This window comes from Corylus avellana, chromosome 2, assembly GCF_965113065.1.
Source record: "Corylus avellana chromosome 2, dhCorAvel1.hap1.2, whole genome shotgun sequence".
Taxonomy (NCBI): Eukaryota; Viridiplantae; Streptophyta; class Magnoliopsida; order Fagales; family Betulaceae; genus Corylus; species Corylus avellana.
This window is the reverse complement of record NC_142491.1, coordinates 43,334,274-43,349,620: the sequence shown is the minus strand read 5'-3', so window position 1 is coordinate 43,349,620 and position 15,347 is coordinate 43,334,274. Positions and strand designations below refer to the sequence as shown.

Below are 15,347 nucleotides of genomic sequence, written 5' to 3'. Positions count from 1 at the left end.
AGTGATCAATCGATATATATTATAGAGAGATCTTAAGAATCTACTTTACAAGTCTTTAAAAAAAAAAAAAAAAATCCATCACCTTTTCCACCCATGGCCACTAAGATCCTTAAACAATATAATTAACTCACGAAATAGCTTGTGTGTGTGTTGTATAACTCTGGTCTAGACCTAATCACATATTATCTAGTTATGAAATTTTGTATGGTACAAAAAATCACCTCCTTTCTCCATAAACAACCAATTTCCTGACTTGATTCACACTCTTAACAAGCTAAACGACATTTAATCGAAATGTAAACTTAATTAACAGTCATGAAATAGAGACTAGGGCTTCAGATTATGCCTCTTAGTAATGTAGATTCCTCCTCCTTAGTCTCGAGGAACCATAAAAATAGCCATGTTATATATATATATATACTTTAAGACTTCCATCAACCAGGCATGGACCGGTTTCAGGAGCCTTTGATTGACATAGTTACTCCAAGACTTCCATCAACCAGGCATGGACCGGTTTCAGGAGCCTTTGATTGACATAGTTACTCCAATGAGGCGGTTGCCCAGTTTGTCTCTAGATGGCGAAATGAAGCTATATATATTTTAGTGACACATGTCACAATATTATTAATGTTGGTGTGGCATATTAACAGTTAATTTCTATCAACATTTTTAACGTAGAAACATATTTGTGTTTTTTTGCCTATCTCCATAAAACTGTTCGTACAACCGCAAATCATATAGACCAATTTCACAATTTTTTCTTGTTTTTATTTGGTATAATTGCTATGTATACTTAGATATTTATCAAATTTTTTTTTTGATTTTACCATGCCATGATCAAAGTAGCTAGATTTTGACCCAAAGCGCTCTTGTTTTCCATTATTAAGGAAAAGAAAAGAAATGGAAATTAAATTATAAATCACTACATTACTTTAAGGAGTAGCTCCCTTAATTAATTTATTCTAATATTTACTTTTTTTTTTAGTTGTTCCAGACATGCATTTACACTAGAGAACAATAAAGTAAGGGAAAGTCAAGAAAACACTTCAAAAAAAAAAAACCCTCCAAGTTCTTTATTTTTATTTTTATTTTTTTTCATTTTCTCATCATGCTTCTTGATTATCTAAATTACAGTTGAATGTGTGATTAATTACTCTATAAAATTCTTCAAATTTGAATTTCTTACTAATTAGAATAAGCCTAAGAATTTGGCATTGATTATTAGACCATTTCTTAAATGACGTCCTGTGTCATCAAAATTTAAATTGGACTCACTAATTAGGCTGTAGAGTGAAATAAAAAGTCAATGAATTGGATGACTATGATTGAATCGAAATTAGATCCTTAGCAAAAGTCAACGTTTATGGCCAAAGTCAGCTGAACAATCCTGTTGGCTATGGTTGGTACAGGATGTGAGTGTGCAACACGGGTTCTGGTTATTTCTGTTGTAGCCAATATTAGAATCCAAACGACTCATTCTGTTCTAAAAAAATTGGATCCGAAACCAACCCGAATTACTTGAAAAACCGATCCAAACAAACCTGAAAATTTTATTTTGTGGATCTCCGTCTGGGGTAGAATCAGGAGTTTTTGCATCATGCATGTTTCTGTAAAATATAAGTTTTCTATATTTTACATAAATATAGTCATTGTATTTAAAATAAAAGTAGACAAGTCTTAAATTTAATTGCATACCAAGTCATAATTGTATACAAAAATTACACATTATAAAATAATCTTCAAAAAGAAGTTCATTTTTAAATACAAAATTAAGTTTTCTAGTCAATATTGTTCAAAAAATATTTTCGTTGGAAAACATTTTCTTTGAAAATGATTTCTTAGTAAACATTTTTCGGTATTTAGCATATACGGAAAATCAGGCAGCAAAAAACATTTTTCGGTATTTGGTGTGTACGCAAAATCATATTAAACACTAAATTACGAAAATGTCCCTATAGGGTCTTGGGCAGGTCCTGCCAAGGTCTCGGGTTGATCTCAACGGGGTCCCAATAAGGTGTAGGTGGGGTCCGAGCTGGTGCCGGGTGAGTTACAGTGGGTAATTTCAGTTGTGAATAAAAATTACATTTTATAGGTTAATATGATTAAATAAAAATATTTGTAATTTTCCGTGCACACCATACGCCGAAAAATGTTTTCATCTTAAAATATTTTCCTATAAAATGTCTTCCCTGAAAATATTTTACGACGGAAAATATTTTACGCCAAAACAAATGTAGCCTAAGTTTTCTAATTTGCTTTGCTATAAACATGTATAACTGTAGAAATTAAGTTAAATCATCTAGGCAACTATAAGGTGAAAAAGTCATCATTAACAAGACCTAAACTACGACGTTTAGGTTGGTCGCACAAGGTTGTCAATGAAACCGCTGAAGCTGAAAGTAGTTGACTTGCTGATCTTTTGAACTAGGAGCTGAATTTTCAAAAGACAAGAAACTGTGAGTGTTTTATATATGTTTCCTCTATTTTCTCACCAAATGATTCAACAAGTTAATTAAACAAATCCCGTGTGATCCATGTCATGATATTTAACATGAAGACTTTTGGCCCAATTTATATATATGGAGATCGATCATATGGATGATCGTGTTGGGTGGAGCTATGACCTCGTAAAGGGAATAATTGTGTGTGTCATCAAGTACTGATAATTAAGAAAAGAGTGGGTCTTTGAGTATTCATGAAAACAAAAGAGAAGATGTTAATTATTTGGATTCTGGATTACCAACCATTAATTACCAAGCAGTCGCCTTATAGGGTTAGGGTTAGAATATCAATCAGTCTTGAGGGAACACCGGTTTTGAACGACATCCCATGTTTCTTAATATCTTCCATGATAATTGAATTAACTAATTTTGGCTAATCATATGATAGTTTATCAAAATAGTTTTTGATATGATATATGATAATAATTAAATTGGTCAAGTTATAATTGAAATGGTTATAATGTTTTAATCTTCAATTCAAAAATAATTAATAAAAAAACTCTTATAGCTTAGTGTCTATTCGTTTTAAAAAAGTGTTGCTTGAAAACTAGCGATTTCAAAGCGTAGTTGATGAAAATGCGATTTTGGCCTTTGTAAAAACCTTTTGAATCAATTTAAAAATATAATTAAGTGTTTGATAAAATTGCAGTTCGACATTTAAAATCACAACTCATCCTTTAAAATTGTACATTTTTAAAAACACATCATTTTACTTACAATTTTTGAAAACATAGATTTTTTTCAAATACACTTCCAAATGAAATAATATTCGTCATTTTATTTAAAAACACATTTTTGGCGTGTAAAATTACAGAAGTACACCCTTTAGTCTTGCAAAAGTTAAATTCTTTAATTTTGTACGGACGCATGAGTTGCATGTATCATGTATGTCCTACTAAAAAAAAAAAAAATTTTAAATAAAAATGTAGAAGAGCTCTTAGACCAGTCTTGGTCTCATAAATTCAATTCCATTTATAATTTCCATTTAGGAATTAACGGAAATACCACTTTGGGATAAAATGCCAATTTCCACGTGTGAATTTCATTAAAAATGAGAATTTAATTGCTTGAGGAATCATCCATTTAAATTCATGGAAAACCAATGGGATATCATAGATCCATCATCCATCCACGTTAAATTTGCATCGGATCATGACAGTTGTTTTGTTTTAAAAAAAAAAGTGTCATTAGAGCTACATACTTAATTCAGTTGGGACTTGGCATAATGCAAAAGCGACTGTTCATTTTATGGTACCTTAAGAAAAGATCACGACCCTTTCCATTTCAAATCATTTGGAGACCAACACTAATAATATCATTGACTCATTCAGCAGGAGTACTACTATATATAGTTGTCAACTCCTATAAAGAACTTCATTAATTAAAATATATGATGAGATTCCTTTGTCTGTTGCAAACTGCAAATGATCGATCCATAAGATTCCCTTCTTAAAAAATACAACTCCGATGTTAGTACTAATGTGGTACACATCTCATGATCTTCCCAAAAAACCGTGCGTCTATATATCTTTATTTACGATTGTCAAAGTCCGACCCAATCTGGGAACAAACCCCGCCGATTTGAGTTTGCTCTGTGTTTATTATTAATTAATTAGTATATATATATATATATATATATAGCCAGCTCAAAAGAGAATCTCGTAAACGATCAACCTCATCACCAAGCTTCTTAATCTGATCAATAAATTAATTAGTTTTTTTTTATATATATCATGAGTTCTAATTTTCTTACTTTGACATCCTCAAGGAATAGTTCAATCGGTTAGGGACTACGTCTAATGAAGAAAATGTCATTAGTTTGAATTCTCATCTCCCTTTTGTATGAACATGTCAAAAAAAAAAATTTCTTACTTTGACAATGGAAGTAATTAATTGCTCCTTAGAAGAGCTTAATGTTCAGATTCTGCTTTGTTTCTCTAATGTGTCGTTTTTTGCAGTTGCGAAACGCTAACAACTTCCTTAAGCAATAAAGCTCCAAAGTTTTCTTATTTATTTAACCAAATTATTATTGGGGCAGAAATTTCCTACAAATCAGACTGGAGGAAATATCCTCCAACCCATTTAAAATAGTGTCAAGTATCTATAAACATTTAAAACGTTTGTCTAAGTTAGTAAACTGCAGTTAATGACCGTAAGAATTTAATGTGCGTTTTAAATGTTTATAAACACTTGGCACTATTTTAAATTGGTTGGAGGAAATTTCTGTCCATTATTATTATGCCAAACATAGTATAATCATTTACTTCGTTTTAATATTTAAAATGCACCAACATTAACAAGCATATATATATATATAAAACTGAAAATGGACGACTTGGTAAGCAACATATGAGCTTCAATTGACCTGCAAATTGGACTTAATTAGTTTGGAGAAGGAATCTTATGGCCCTTCCAACGAACCGGGAACTCCACATATATATTCCATGAAAGTGTAATTCAATCCATGGAAAATTATGTCCCACAACCTAAAGGTATGTTTAAAAATTAGGGAAAAATACAAGTTATTAGTTTTGCTCACTTTTCAATATTTGACCCCTTCGGTTTATATATATATATATATATATATATATATATATACTCTCATGGTTAATTTGTTATTTTTTCAATCAGATTTTTTTTTTTTTTTTAAGGAATTAACAAAAAATGTGACAGAAATATCTAAGTTTTATTGAAAAAATTAGAATTGAGGAGCTAATTTAAAAGTGAGAAAAACTCATGGCACTAACTTGCATTACGGGCAATTGATTAAAAATGCAAAGATGATGCGTACGTACTTAGAGGTCTTCATTAATCATGGAATAATTGAAGCACATTAAAAGGCAAAAGAGAAGCAAATATGGCAGCTCATAGGCTTGCAAAACGGAAATGCAACAATCAATGAAACAAGTTTGGGTGGAAGACTACCCTACGTTTATTCATGATATTATAAGCATTGAAAATGTTATGTTATTATGATTTTAATGAAAGCCTGAAATTTTACCAAAAATAATAATAATAATAATAAAAATTATATTTCAAAACCCAAGTAGAAGTGGTGACCCATTTGGTTTGGGAGGAAGAAATACAACTTTTTTTTTAAAAAAAAAAAAAAAAAAAAAAAAAGAAAAAAAAAAGAAAAAAGAAAAGAGATATACCTACATGAGCCCCTAGTTAGGGGCAGAACTATGTGCTTCGTCCCCCATAAATTTTATAATTCTTTATAAAATATACATATTTTATGAATTTGTCCCTTAAAAATAGTATATTTGTCCCCCCCAAAATTAACATATTATGCATTATTCTGTTTGTATTTTTCTTAGCAATCTTTCTCACATCTTATTTTTCTTGCATTTATTTGTGTTTTTGTTAGTGCAAAAATGTGGAATATGATGAAAATATATGTTATTTATTTATTTTTTGAGTGATTATTGTACAGTCATTTGAGTTTACAATAATTATTTTTGGTACCATTTTTCTTGAACTCTATATATCGTATATAATTTATTTTACTAATTGTTTATACTATTATGTATTTGTGATATCACGAGATTAAATTTAAGACTTATATGTTTTTGTTTTATATAAACACACCTATAGAGAAATTATATAAGTCAATATTCCCAATTTATAAAATAAAAAAATAAAAATCTATCCCCCCGCTCTAGAAATCCTGCAGGTTCTACCCCTTCTGCAGTGGTGGACCTAGGAAATTCGTCCATGAGGGGCATGGTTTTTTTTTTTTTATTCTTTTTTTTTTTTTTTTTTTTTTTAAATGAATACAAAAAATAAAGTTTAACAAAAATATAACAAGCCGAATAAGTGAATAATTCAACAAAAAATTTAATTATGTTCTAAAACATGTAAATATAACTTACAATTTGTTTTGTCACGACTAGCACTAAGGCAATTGTCCTCGACGAGTCTTCATACCTTGGAATCGCTTTATGATTTCTTCATTATTGATAGTCTTGAATATATCTTTCTCAATGTAAGTAACCTAGGCATTAAATGGTAGCTTTTGTTTTACCGAGGTTTAAATGATTTTATAGACCATTAGATTTAAAATGAAGGGCCACGATTAACAATTGTAGAATTTCCAATTTTTTTTCAATTGAAAATTTTTTAATTTTTCCCTAATTAAAGGAGATCCGGATCCGAATTTGCAGCCTGGCAGGCCTAATGCCTGGCCTGCCCCCTTGGCCCATGGCCTTGGACTTGTCTTACACGTATCCCCTGGAGGCATAATTTTTTTTTGTCTTGTGTATTGTGTCAATGACAACATATTATAATTTTATTAATTTACAATTTTATTTTTTCCACTCCAAAGTCCAAAGCAGGCTGCACATGTACAAAATTGTCAAATGAAAAACAGTGCATTTGAAAACTAAACTGTTCATCATCTTCAAGCTTTCAACATTTCATTTTTCTGCAAGACTGCAACATTCAAATTCTTAAAAATTTTCAAATTTCAACGGAGCATAATATGGCCAGAGCTTGAGGAAGGGGGCATAATCAGGACATAAAATTTTTTTTACCATACTAGGGGGGATTTTTGGGAGTTGAGGGTGGGCGGATGCCCCCCCTCGACCCCCCCTGGATCCGCCCCTGGCCCTTCTGCTAGTTGTTACTTTCTAGTAGTTGACTTTCAATGGACACTACTTGTGTCTTTGGTCCCAATGTGGGGCTACTTTGGGATTATCATCTCCTAGAATTTAAAAAAAAATAGTAGAGTCTCAAATTACGCTATTTTTGTCGTATTTAAGCATCGAAATGCTTGAAAAATACTATCTATTAAAATTGTGGTATGCTCCATTTGAAAATTGAGTATATTTTTCTCACGTCCTTGCTCTCTATGCAGTTAAAATGCTTTGAGCAAAAAATTATCTTTTTATTTTATAAAAAAGAAGTGTCTCTACAAAAGTGAAGAGAAAGCTTTTTGGGAAGAAAATTCTTTTTGGATACCTCCATAACATGCCACATTTTCGATAGGTAGCATTTTTCAAGCCTTTTGATACCTAAAAATGTTTGAATTAATTACTTACTTAAAAAAATCTACAATTTTAAAGAAATTACAAGGAATCTTAATCCAATATGTAATTATTTTTTCTCATGATCTAAGAAAGATGGAAGTACACCAAATATTGCTTTAGTTTTGCACCGAATATGGAATACAAGCGCCTAATAGGAGTACAACAGTATCTTTGCTCATGATTTTTTTTTTTTTTTAATCTTTTAATGATAATTTAGCGATGATCCAAAGTTATTGTTAAAGGTTTTTTTTTTTTTTTTTTTAATTGAATAAGGAAGAAAGGACTACAAGGAATGATATTTCCAATTTCTGATCCGAATAAAAGAGAGAATAGGAGATCCCATGGGAATGCTTCCAAAAACAAGATTGGAAGCGGCCCATAAGAGTCGTCGCTACAATAGTCACATATGCTCCCTCAATTATAAAGATAAAAATATTTATAATGAGACGACTTGTCACTACTATTATCACGATATCAACGATAACATTCTATCGTTACTAATATTGATCCTACAAATGATGACTCAAAATGTCATTACTAATGATATGTATGTTAGCAATGACAATTTTGTGTCGTCGCTATTGAGACACATATCAGCAACCACACTGTCGTCGCTAATTATATGTTCAACAGAGATTACTATACATGTAATGTTGTCCTTTTGTTTTTTTTGGTGGAAATGAAGGTAAAACATGACATTACGAGGCAAGCTCTGTTAGATGAACAACCACTCCAGCAATAGGCCGGGCAGTGCAACACTAAGTTACTAACTACATGGAAGACGAAAAATTTGAGAGACGACGCTAATTTCTGTGCTTTGTTTTTTTTATTGTCTCTTTTGAGAACCTACAGGGTATTAATTATATTAAATCTCTTAATTAATACTTTAATTTTATACGCTTATGTAATTTAAGTGATTAACAAATTAATGGGCTCTCTCGACTTTCGGCCAACCTTCATTATTTTAGGTAACAACAACTTTAGGTGTGTTGTTCCACCTTTCGTGGATTATAATATATATATATATATATATATATATATATATATATATATATATACACACACACACTACAACAACCTAGATTTGGAACCGATTACCTTTTTATTAATATTCTTATTTAACTCCACTACATCGTACAGTGCCCCTTCTATATTCACCCACTCATATTTTATATATGCCCTAATTACAAAATGAATGGGAAATGGTTTTAAATTAATAGGTAAGGCTGATGTTCGACATTATCCATTAACACTTAGGGTTCGGGTCAAAATGGATTGACCCAGTTGGACACGGTTTAAATTCATGTCAATCCGATTAACTCAAAATTAACTATGCATAACCCATATAATTAATGTATAATTTTGTTTTTCTTTTTCTAAATGAGCTTAACGTAGTTTCTTATTTGGGCACTCTGCACATGTACGTATATCTTATGATTCTTATATATATATATATATTAAAACCAAGCTTCCAAGAAAGATACAATATGTAAGAGCCGATTCTTTTATTTTTATTTTTATTTTGTCTTCATTTACTTCGATTTTTTTTTAAAAAAAACGAATGAGTAGCAGCAGGATTTGAATTATATAATATCCAAATGAAGGCGCAATTATGAGATCGAGGTCCATTTCCACAAAAATATTCATCCGCGTGCGTATGGGAAACCCCATTATTTTTCTTTTTAACAAACTATTTGTCAACTCCCCTAACTATAATTAAGTTTAATATTCCAATAATAAAATATGCACTCGTGTATTCTATTAAGGGGTTAGAGATTCTTTGGGATCGGAGGCAGCAAGCTACCATTTAAGTTGTTCATAAATTCAAATCCTCCTTTCAATATTAACCTAAGTCGTTGAAATATTGTTTCTTGAACAACAGGCAAATCAATGCAACACATGTACAAGTTAGAAAAAGTGTTTGGACTTATTCTGTATCAAAGGATTAAAGTGACAAAGCTACCAGTATATTTAATTAATGAAAGGGATAAAGTAACTTAACAATTAAAAAGAAAAAAGAAAGAAAGGTATAAAGTGATAAACACAGAGTTCTTTTGCCTAGATATATAGTCATGATTATTTTGTACTGTAATTATATAATAATTTAACACAAAGGAACTATGATAATATAATTTAACAACTATAGTATTAATAGAAATAAAACTGAAATAGGAGGGGGTGGGGATCCTAACAAACACCTAAAACAATATTAGAAATAAATGAAAAATGAATAAAATATAATCCGGTCTCATAGTAGTAGCTTGACCAAAAGGTTAAGTAGAGGTCGTCTTGATAGCAGTATGTAACGTACTAATTCAATGGTTGGATGGCTAAGATTAAGTGTGTCTATTAACAATGACTGCGATGAGGCGGTCGATAAAAAATGCCTATCACATGTAATCGAAGCTTCATTATCACTTTTCTAACAAATATATTTTCATACTAACGTCAATTTTTCTTTTAGTTCTCATCTTTTAAATGACACGATTCATTTGCCGAACTACCATGGTTCATCGATGCTTTTTACTAATTAAGATATTGGGTGGCTTTCTAATTCCCAAAGAGTAATACAATTCTTCACACTTATTTTCATACCGACGACTAATGTTGCATATTTTATGTTTTTACAAATACATGCTACTAAAGAAAAGGCAAATCCGGTTACCAAAAAACTTCAAAATCATACTTTGGCTAAAGGCTAATATATTCGTGAGACTTAATATTAAAACATTCACTTTGGCTCGAAACTTTATCTTAATCCATTATTTTTTCCATCGTCTTCCACGTGGAGCGCAGGATGCATGTTGTACTCATGTCATATTCGCTCGATATAATTAAAATCTTATAAAGAGCCTAACCAACAACTAAGATGGAAAGTTAGCAATATTAATTTCTGGTTCAGAATATCCATAATTCAATAATTATAGTTGGCATGGCATTGAAGAGATATTATAGTATTGGCTAATTAATAAAAAGCAAATTAAGCCTTAATTGCCTTTGTTTAAAGAGCTATTTATGGGTTTTGAAAGCATTATGGATAGGAGTGTCAGAAATTACCCAAAAACCGGAACCGAAACTGGGAAACCGGGTGCATATTAAATTCATATATATATATATATATATATATATATGGGGTAAGACAATGAGCCTTTTTCTTAAAGAATGTGCAAATAGGAGCATTATTAACACTAAAGACCACTTCCAAAAAAAAAAAAAACACTAAAGAGTAAAGACCGAATGGGAGGTATTTGATGTTATTGTCTTCTTTCTCTTACGATGATTTATTAGGTCTTGGAACCTTTTTTTTTTTTTTTTTTTTGGTTGTGTACTGCAATATTAATTTGGTATTGCTGTTTTTTCTTAGGTTATATCCAAACTTGGGTTGTTGAATAATCAAATAAATGAGGCCATGGTTAAAATCTTAACAAAAATGTGTTTAATTTTTTAAAAATAATATATTATGAATTTTAAGGCCGGGTTTGCTTGGGCTGGCTGAGCTATAGGTCACCAATAATCAAGTCCGATTAGCTAGACTGCATATTTTTTGGGCCCAAGAAGAAATTTTTCGAGCTGGACAGGCCGGGCCTTCCTTAATTACTCCACAGTGGTATATATGACTAGAAAAAAGAAAAAAAAAAAAAAAAGTAATGATAATCCCCTTATTTATGAAAAAATAATAAAAATTACAAACGTTTACCATATATTAATGCTTATGGACCAATATTTGGTGTTTCAGTAATTTATTAAAACACAAATCAAATTATCTTTTGATCACCTCCAATGAGAAGATGACATGTGACGTCCCATCGAACACCAATTTAGTTTCATCCTGTTAATTATTTGGTGAACTCCATGATCCAATAACCAGAAGCACAGCAAGCAACTCGGGAAGTTGAAAAACCAGCTGCTAAGGCCAAGGCCTTGAACTCAATCTCCGTCCTTTCTTTTCCTCCAAGCATACTAAACATAATACTGTCAGACTGGGAAGCAAAACTACCCATGAGGGTCGTCTCCGGAGCCACAGGCACAAATGAATCAATCGCAATTACCTTTCTGCCCTCCCCCAACGCTTTGTAGCAATTCCTTAATATTTTCAAGCATTCCTCATCTTCCCAGTTATGGAGTATTTGCTGTCATGAAAACCAGTTTAATAAATTATTTTACCCTCCAATCGAATTTGGAAGAAAACTTTGTACTCACCTTCAACATTATGGCATCGCCTTTCGGAACTTCTTCAAACATATTGCCTCCAACATGCTCTATGCCTGCATCATGCATGGATGAATGATGAGACATATGACCGTTAAATATTTTTATTTTTTAAATCGCACATTTTAAGTTTAAAAACGCGATACGAACCATTATAAGACGGGGCATTCCTTAATGGTTCAGGCAAATCGAAGTTAATGCCCTTAATGGAAGGGTAGTCGGAGACTATCAAGTTGAGGGTGGAGCCGACTCCGCCACCGACATCAACTAATGATGAAAGGCCCTCAAAACCCTTGTATTTTTTGAGGATTTGTTTCGTGATAAGGGTGGAGTATTGACCCATTGCCTCATCGAAAGCCTCTCCGAATGTAGGATCTACTACGTTGTTGTACTCATAAATCGGCATTCCATGGGTTTTCTCGAATGCAAAGCCACCTTCAAGCACCGCGTCCTTCAACTGGAAACTAACAAGAGTCCAAAGAAATTGGGAAGAAAAAAAAAATTACTCGATAAACTCATGGCAAGGGTGTTGTGGGGGGGTTAAGAACCACTATGCATTCACTATATATGATTCAGTTTGTATTTTCATATTATAATTAACTTGCTAGTGTATTTCATTAGATAAAAGATTAGATTAAGCCTATTTAAAACAAAAAACGAAAAACAAAAAACTCATAAAAAGCTTTAGAAAAAACAACAACAAGCCGCCCCTCATAAAGTACAGATGAGGATGTGGAATAAGGTTATAATCCGCTCATGTAATGTGGTTTAATTTACACCCCTACTTTCTACGTAGTGAAGGATTTGGTTGAGTTCGATCAGAGGGAGTCGACCGATTTAATACAAGTATAAACCGTGGCCTAGGGATGAAATTAGTAATTTAGCAACAACAAAAAAAACTTCATTTTGCCTTTGCTGGGATCTGGTAAGGTATCATTTATTAAACTTTTGAAACCAAATGATCGTTTATGGTGTGATTACACGTAAGTGTTAAACATGGTATCAGCTTAAGCTTTTGGGATAACTGGTGGTTTAACATGGTATTAAAGCCTACCACAGGACGAATGTGGCTCACACTACTTACCCTGTGACAATGACCAGGAAAAATACTGTCTTGCACGTGTGTTGAGGAATAATCTCACATTACCTGTGAACAAGATCTTGGGCATGTTTATAAGGAATGGACAACTTTCACTTATTTAACCGGTTTTATGAGATGTGTTAGGCCCACAAATTTCTTTGTGGTATCAAAGCCAAAGGTCTTGAGATCGAACCCTGACTCCATCAATTCACCCCCAGGGCCGGCTAGACCACTAGGTGAGTGAGGCGCTAACCTAGGGCCCCCGGATTAATAAGGCCAAAAAAAAAAATTTTGCCCAAAAAAAATTTAAAATAATAATTTTTTTTTTAAAATTAGGCCTAATTTTTTATTTTTTTTTTCATAAAAACTTAAAGCATCTAATCATGATAAGTAAGTAATTTAAAAAATGCCTCAATTTAATAAGGCCCGAATATAATAACCCAATTTCTACCTATGCATCAGAAATTATTTGATATTGAAAGATCATTTTAACCCTACCTAACCATCCACTTTATTTCTTTTCTTTTTCTTTCTCTCTTTTTTTTTTTTTCCAATGTCGACAACCTCCCCTCTTATCTTCTTTTTTCTCTCTCCTTAGTTTCACTCAAAATAGAACGTGATGGAGAGAGATGAAGAGAGAGAGAGAGAGGTTGGGCGAGATAGAGAAACGGGTGTATCAATGGGGTAAAGATTCATAAAAATAATAATAATAATAATAATAAAATATTGATTTTTTTTTTTTTTTTTTTGTAATGTTTATTTCCATACTTGACTTTTCTTGTAGGTTTTGTATGGGTTTTTGTCAATTTTTTTGGTAGGTTTTGTTTGAAACAGGTGTATCAAAGAGGTAAGGATTCATAAAAAAAAATAAATAAATAAATTGATTTTTTTTTTTTTTGTAATGTCTATTTATGTGCTTGATTTTTCTAGTGGGTTTTGTATTGGTTTTTGACAAATTTTTTGATGGGTTTTGTTCGAAACATAGGTATATCAAAGAATTAAGTGAGGAAGTTACTGCCACAATATATATATAATTTTGTATGGGTTCTTGATAATATTTATGGAGGTTTTTTTTTTTTTTTTTTTTTTTTTGTTAGTTTGCTTTTGTGTGCTTCAGTTTTGGAACATGTGCTTAGCAGAGATTTGGGGCGGTTCTTGAATTGATTCATAAAAAAAAATTTAAAAAAAATGATTTTTTTATGGTTGTGTTTATTTTTGTAAGGATTAATAAAAATTAGAACTCTAAATATAATAATAATAATATTAAAATAAATATTATTTAATTAATATATAACTATTAAAAAAAAATAAGGCCCATTTAAAAGTTGAGCGGGCCTTATTCACCCCTCACCTATTAAAAGAGAGTTTGCTTAAGTTTTTAGGATAACTAGTAGTTTAACAAGAAGTATATTTAAAAAAAAAAAAACAAAAAAACAAAAACAAAAACAAAAAGTATATTCATACCACGTGTTCATGATAGCCTGGTGGCGAAAGAAAAGTGAAAATGGGGCCAGCGACCCTTTATCGACGCTTCTAACGAAGCAGTTCCCGGCAAGCGTGAGCCCGTAACGTCTTTGAACCTCGCCATCATCGAGAGCGTGCACAGAGCAAGTGAGAAGAGAGTAGGAAGCAAGCAGATGCAGCATGCGGTCCAGCACAACGGGCGCATGAGGATTGCGAGTTGGAAGGTGAGAGGCGATAGTATAAGGCGAGAGTTGCACGTCGGGGCCTGCTTTGTTAATGATCTCCAGCACTTTGAGCTCTATGCATGCATTCAACACCATTGGGAAAATGAAAGAGCTACATAATACGCTTGCATACATAATTGCTTCATCCTCTTCGTCCTGTCTACTAGTACTCTGCTTTCCTGTAAACTCCATTCTCAGTACTCTATATAAATTTTACGTGATTCTGGATTTATTTATTTATGTAATCAAACTAATCTTATTTATAGAAGCTATGCACGTTAAAGGCTAACAATATTGTAAGATTAAGACGTATGCCTAACTTGGCTAGGTTGTCTTTTCGCACCCTACACTATTTGGAGGTGATCAAACCACTATTTTGACACAAAACCGCTCAACTCACCTTTTGTTTAATTTTTATTGTTGCCATGATTTGGACTATTAATTTAAAATAAACGGTCCAAAAAACAGATTGAGATCCCCTAAAATTTTTCTTAAATTTAAGATTCTCAAATTCATAAATTTTAACTTAAGCCATGTTTCAGCATTTAATGATGAAACATGGCTTATTAAATTCTTTAAGGGTAACTTCCTCATTAAATTTTCTCATTAGATACTAAAGTATGGCTTATTTTAGACGCCTATATAAGATGAACGGTTGAAATTTATGAATTTAAGAATCTCAAATTTTTAAAAAATTATAGGGAATCTCAGTCCCTAAAAAAATCCTTTTAATTGCACTCTTACAATGTAAGTTAGGTATATGTAATTTTTATGAGTAGTGAGCACAACTACCAACCTTGCTCGCACCACATTGATAAGGAGTTCTAGGGTTGGTAGA

At 31.8% G+C, this 15,347-nt stretch overlaps 1 protein-coding gene across 1 annotated transcript; it reads right to left on the bottom strand.

Annotated features, from left to right (window-relative positions):
• Nucleotides 1-11,239: 11,239 nt before the first annotated feature.
• Nucleotides 11,240-14,701, bottom strand: LOC132169418 (caffeic acid 3-O-methyltransferase-like). Its single transcript, XM_059580483.2, has 4 exons — nucleotides 14,286-14,701; nucleotides 11,891-12,204; nucleotides 11,732-11,796; nucleotides 11,240-11,661 (listed from the first exon to the last, which is right to left on the bottom strand). Exons 1-4 carry the CDS (start codon nucleotides 14,699-14,701, stop codon nucleotides 11,368-11,370), a joined length of 1,089 nt encoding a protein of 362 aa, XP_059436466.2. The 3' UTR covers nucleotides 11,240-11,367.
• Nucleotides 14,702-15,347: the final 646 nt, after the last annotated feature.

What these genes read in the sequence shown, in the direction of transcription:
- LOC132169418 (XM_059580483.2), bottom strand. Translation starts at nt 14,701, where the DNA reads ATGGAGTTTACAGGAAAGCAGAGTACTAGTAGACAGGACGAAGAGGAT. An exon ending in CAGGCTATCATGAACACGTG is followed by an intron (nt 12,205 to 14,285) that starts GTATGAATATAC and finishes GACTCTTGTTAG; the next exon opens with TTTCCAGTTGAAGGACGCGG. An exon ending in GCGATGCCATAATGTTGAAG is followed by an intron (nt 11,662 to 11,731) that starts GTGAGTACAAAG and finishes TTTTCATGACAG; the next exon opens with CAAATACTCCATAACTGGGA.